This window comes from Pundamilia nyererei, unplaced genomic scaffold (assembly GCF_000239375.1).
Source record: "Pundamilia nyererei isolate P.nyererei 1_Seehausen unplaced genomic scaffold, PunNye1.0 scaffold00054, whole genome shotgun sequence".
In the NCBI taxonomy this organism is placed as follows: domain Eukaryota; kingdom Metazoa; phylum Chordata; class Actinopteri; order Cichliformes; family Cichlidae; genus Pundamilia; species Pundamilia nyererei.
The window spans coordinates 1-5,923 of NW_005187455.1; the positions used below are offsets into that span (position 1 = coordinate 1).

Here is a 5,923-nt window from a genome sequence, read left to right on the forward strand (position 1 = left end):
TTTCCAGGAATTTCTTTCATAAATCACTGCCTGCTTGTTGTAAAGAGTGTTTATATTATTTTTCATAAAATTATTGTTTCAGCGTAACAGATTTTATAAACCGTTAAAACCTTTAATAAAATATTTATGCAAACTTAGAAAGTTACGTTGAAAAAAACAAGAAAAGGTAATTTACCTTTAACAGTTTGAGCTCTCTGGAGTCTGAGAAGGCTGGAAACATCTCTTCATACTTCTCGATGGCCAACTGAAACACACAGGCGTTAGTGTTAACGGTACGTGTAAACTGATTTCTGCAATGAACAATTAAGCATGAAACCCGACCCACAAATACATCAGATTCAGTGAATGTGTCTGTGCGGACTCAGTGGCTGGCTATAGTTGTTGTTTGTTGTGTTACCTTGGCATTGAGCTCATCCACAATGAAATGACAGAGCGATGCCTTAAAGAAATACTCTTTTGCGTTGTACTTGAGTAGGGGATTGTCCATGGTGCTCATTGCAACCTAAAACACACATGGAGGCACAAACATTAACCAAAGTGGGCAAATGTCATAAACGACCAGTTTTTAAAACCCTCTCTTTAACTTGATACATTTTTGGTCACTTATAAACCAATAAATTTTGAAATGGGATGAAACATTATAAAAAAGGGTTCTATTCAAATACAATAACAACTTAACATTATTGCATTTATAAAAGTAAAATGGGTATAACAATCAGTTGTTACCTGCTCATAGATTTCAATCGCTTTCTGGTACTGTTCCAGCTGAGCGCTGTAGTGTCCGACCTTCAGAAGACATTTGTTAGCTGAGCTGAAAAGACACAAACAAGAAATTTTACTTTAACATCTGCTGTTTCTTTCATACTGAATCTTCCTACAGATGACTGACAGTTTTTTACCCACAGACTGTATACAAAGCGTATTATCCAGCTGTAAAGACCATCAGGCTTGGCTGAGTGAGCATCACTCAATGACCACTTCATCATGTTGTACGAGTGGCAGCTTTATCATGAAACACTCCACCAGTGTCAACAATATCACAGTCACATTTATACATGTATAGTTATACAGTTTCCCCTACAAGGGCTATAACCACTGCTTATATTTTAATTACAGATCAGGTTCTCAGTTTTTTCTCACTAATCAGACTAAAGAGTGATCCATCAAACTCCAAGAAACACAACTTTCCCCAAATCAAAAGAAATAAGAGTCCATAACACAAAAATACCAAATAAGCAATAAAATCAGCAACCCCACTTCCGGATTAACCCTCTGTGTAAACTCTTATGTTTTCCTTTGTCCTTTGTTCAGTTGTCTGTAATCATAGTCTGGTTGGTTCCTTCCAAGTTTTCACAAAATGATATACTAGTTTCATAAGTATGCTGATGAATATGGGGTAAATGTAGTAGTTGAACACAATAGGTCTGCAAAAAAATGTATAAAGATAGCATTAACATCCACAGTTAGTTTAAGAGAGAGCACCTCCAGGAGACAACAAACAGGAGTAGAGAAGACAGAAACTGTCATGGTCCCCGTGTCTCCCTGGCTGGCTCTGTGTTAGGCAACATGTTTTTTTGTTGTTTTATGCGCTCTGTCTTTCGCTCTCTCTCCTCTGTCTGGGCAGAGCTCATCACAGGCTCCTGCCTCTGGCCCACGCACCTGTCTCCAATCACAACACCTGCTGCTCATCTCCTGCAATCCTGAGCACTATTTAAGATGGCGGTTCTGTGCTACTTGTCACTGGATCATTGAGTATTCTATGTTAGTCTGGCTGGCAATTTCTGATCCGAACCTGTGTATTTATCTTAGTCTGTTTCTAACCGAGTCCTTTGTGTGACTAGATCTTCCTGGACCCGTCCCTGTAAACCCAAGGGACCTGAGAGCGTTTGAGTGGCAAAGTGCTTAGAAGCGCGAGTGCCTACAGAAGAGAGTGGAGTGGAATTCCGAAGAGTGTGGCGTGTGTGTGGATCTCTCCCTTTCCCACGGACCCTGGAGCCCTGGTCCCCGCGCCCCCCCAACCCCTGCAAGTTGTACATATTTGCAGTTGGTGTTTACTGTAAATAAAATCACTGCTTTGCAAAGGATTCCTGGTCTGCGCCTGAGCCTCAGTAACTTTTAGTAATAGAAATAATTGTTTATTAGAACTGTTTTTTCGAGTGATGGGAGAAGGGAGCCGGAGATTGACAGACAGATTGGGGCTGCAGCTGCAGTAATGCGGACGCTGCACCGGTTCGTCGTGGTGAAGAGAGAGCTGAGTGTAAAAGCGAAGCTCTCAATTTACCGGTCGATCTACGTCCCTACCCTCACCTATGGCCACGAGCTGTGGGTAGTGACCGAAAGAACGAGATCGCGGATACAAGCGGCAGAAATGAGCTTCCTCCGAAGGGTGGCTGGCCTCTCCCTTAGAGATAGGGTGAGAAGTTCGGCCATCCGGGAGGGGCTCAGAGTAGAGCAGCTGCTGCTCCACATCGAAAGGAGCCAGCTGAGGTGGTTCGGGCATCTGACAAGGATGTCCCCTGGGCGCCTCCTGGGTGAGGTGTTTCAGGCATGCCCCGGGGCAGACCCAGGACACGCTGGAGAGATTATATCTCTCGGCTGGCCTGGGAACGCCTTGGTGTTGGAGGAGGTGGCTGGGGAGAGGGAGGTCTGGGCCTCTTTGCTTAGGCTGCTGCCCCCGCGACCCGGCCCCGGATAAAGCGGATGAAGATGGATGGATGGATGGATAGAACTGTTTTTTTTAAATTAATATTCTAATTTATCAACCTGCAAATGGTAATGTGTTGCTTTTAACCCATTATTATGTCAAAAATTCCAGTAATTGTGATCTACCAAGTCAGAAGATTTGTGTAATCCCACACAGAGACTTTCTGCTGTTTCTGTGTACTCCCTCGATCATTTACTGTGATCACATCAGCTTTAAATCACATCTTGATTTTACTTAAAACAAAAAAAATATTTTGTGCATTGTTTAGTTTCTCAAATATGTTTAAAATTGACTTGAGTTCATGAAAAATGTGTCTAAGATTGAAAGATGTGAGACAAATCTCTAGTGGCCATTTTCAATGCTGAGTCACAGCTCAGCAACATCCAATAATCGTAAATGTTTTGCTCTTATATCTGTTTTTTAAATTGCCCCACTGCTTGATTGCAAAAATAATAAACAAACCTGACTCTATAAATAAATGTCGGTTTTAGCATTATGTATGTACTATATAGTTATTTAGCTTTTAGCTAAACAGCTCATTTACCTGTTAGATTCTTCTCCCTTGTAGTAGTCTGCTGCCTGCTCGTAGTGGGCAATGGCCTGAAAACACACACACAGACGAGGACATTCAGAGCGTCGCACATAGATCCAAAATCTTTTCATCCCAAAGAAAGGGAGGAAGTCCTTTTACTCCCCACTTTACCTTCTCAATGTCCACCAGCTCTGACTCATAAATCTCTGCTATAGTGATGTGATGTTTGGCTGCAATGGTAAACCGACCCTGTAGTCAGCACACACACACACATAGAAGAGGCAGTACAGGACATTGATCAAAGGAAAGACTGAGATCATTGTCAGAGAGTGAGATTTAATGGCTGGCAGAGGTCTTACCATGTCAGTGTAGATGTCAATGGCCTGATTTAAACAGTTGATAGCCTCTGGAAAGAGACAGATGAGAGGGTAAGGAGGGCTTTTATAAATACCGTACAAAGAAAATGGAAAGTGTGCTGAAGCCCCGAAGTCAAATTAATAATCTCCAATTTCAGTTTCCTCCCTATGTGACTGTTAACCTGATAACCCGCTGTATTTTATTAAGCTCATCACCAGGAAGCAGGAAGTCTGTCACAACACAACCCAGATATTAATTTTCCTAGAGCAAACCAGGGACCCATTTTAATCTTCCAACAATCCCACCCCTGGGCCCGAACCTGTCGGAGAAATGCAGTGATGCAGAGGCTTCCCCTTTCACCGTGTAGCTTTACACTTTTTTGTAGTTGTTCTGAGGAAACTGAGGAAGTGTAAACACAGCACATTCATTTAGCACATCTGTGGAGTCAGCTTTAACCTCTTTAATATCTCAGTTAAAACTGTTGCAATTTGCTAAAACTGTTACTGCATTTTGGGGGGAATGGGAAGCAGCAACCACCAGAAACAGGATTTTCCTGCTTTGAACATCTTACATAGAGGCAAAGAAATGAACCAGTGCTGTCAAATAGTAACTGTTTAACCAGTTTTTACATGTATTTTTCTTTACCTAAACACAGCAAACACTATTCTTTTGGTTAATTTGTCAAGACATTTTATGCATCCTGCCTCATTGAGCTCCATTGTAGAGCCCTTTCAGCTACAGTGTTCACAGGCTCCTGTTTTTCCTGTTTCTTTAAACTCTTTAAAATCTTCTTTTTACTACTTTAAAAAGTGTTGAATGAATGTTTTTATGGAGCAAGGCTGTTTTAAATGGACCCTGTGCTATGTTTAAACAGCAGAATTTGCTGCCCAATGTTTAGAGAAGCTTTAAACGTGTAAACCCACAAACAAGAACAATTAAGAAAAATGGATAAAGAAGGACAGTAAACAGTTAGGGCAGCTCAGCTAATCCAATTTTAATCTAATTACCATTATGGCTTATCCACTGATTATAAAAACAAGCATATCTTGTCGTAATGTCACTGTAATGTCTTTCCATTACAATGATGCACTTTCAACCTTCTCTAAAACTCCAAACTCACTCCTCTGACGGGATGTGGAAAGTTTTTTCTGTATTGGCCACAAAAACAGAGCACCGGCATTCATATAATGCTTTTCTAATCTAATCAAATGTTGGTTTCCAGCACAAACGCTACGAAGACTGATTACCACATATTCTACAACCAGCTTAAGAAAATCAGCATAATGAACGTAGATTAAAGTTCTGACACACCCATATTCAGTCCCGTCTGCCTAAGCCTGCTTCTACTGGAACTTTCTTCCATCTAAAAGGGAGTTTTTCCTCCCCACTGTCACCAAGTGTTTGCTCATAGGGGGTCATGTGATTGTTAGGGTTTTCTCTGTATTACTGTAGGGTCTTTACCTCACAAACATAAAGCATCTTGAGGCACATTTGGATACTTCTCATTAAACATTTTACTTATGTTGCACTTTGTGAATAAAGGGTGAAGAAATCCAAGAAAATTGACAAATTTGGGTATAACTGTGGCTAGAGGGGGACAGTTTAGATGGTCAGTTTAATCCTAGTGCCTTTTCTGTTGCTCCTCCCTTCACCACTTGTTAAAGCGACAGGTTTGAAGTACAGAAATCTGAATTAAGCCAGATCAGGAGGTAAATGATAAGAGTCCTTGAACAAAAAAAACAACAACACACTGATTTTATCTCCGGGCTGACATAAATGGATGGTTTTATCTCCTGAACGTCAACAGCACCTTTTAAAATTGGATCTCACTCGGCTCATCTCAGAGGAGTGAGTTTGGTCTGATTAAAATCAAGGCAATTATCTGCGTATCAACCAAGCAGCTTCTAGCCAAACATCGGTGCACCACAATGTTGTTCTTACATAACAAAAGTCATGTTTTATGTCAGCAGACCTTTCTGACACAGCCCCAAACAGACCTGTGTCTCCTCTCAGCAACCAACCATCGTCCTGTTATTAGGCAAATGTGTAAATCTGTGGTACAACACTAAAAGGAGACATAATGCACGGCCTAAATGTAAGTTTGTAGTGGTCACTCAGCCAGATGTGTGTGTCTGTGTGACAGAAGCACTCACCCTGTGGGTCGGCCTTCTTGTAGGCGTTTCCTGCATCGACGAAGCTGGTGGCAGAATCCAGTTTGTTCTGAAGCTGCATGTGGAGCCGAGCGGCCTGACAGAATGCGTTCCCAGCAGCTACACACACACACACACACACACACACACACACACACACACACACACACACACACACAC

At 41.7% G+C, this 5,923-nt stretch overlaps 1 protein-coding gene across 1 annotated transcript in view; it reads right to left on the minus strand.

Annotated features, from left to right (window-relative positions):
• Positions 1-175: 175 nt before the first annotated feature.
• napba (N-ethylmaleimide-sensitive factor attachment protein, beta a) overlaps positions 176-5,923 on the minus strand; it is a gene marked incomplete at its 3' end in the record, with an annotated part of 11,598 nt that continues 5,850 nt past the window's right edge. The window contains exons 3-9 of the mRNA XM_005733743.1: positions 5,747-5,863; positions 3,596-3,642; positions 3,408-3,485; positions 3,249-3,304; positions 727-811; positions 398-502; positions 176-244 (exon numbers count right to left, since the gene is read on the minus strand). Of these exons, the coding sequence (XP_005733800.1) occupies positions 176-244; positions 398-502; positions 727-811; positions 3,249-3,304; positions 3,408-3,485; positions 3,596-3,642; positions 5,747-5,863 (557 nt within the window). The remainder of the gene's footprint in view (positions 245-397; positions 503-726; positions 812-3,248; positions 3,305-3,407; positions 3,486-3,595; positions 3,643-5,746; positions 5,864-5,923) is intronic.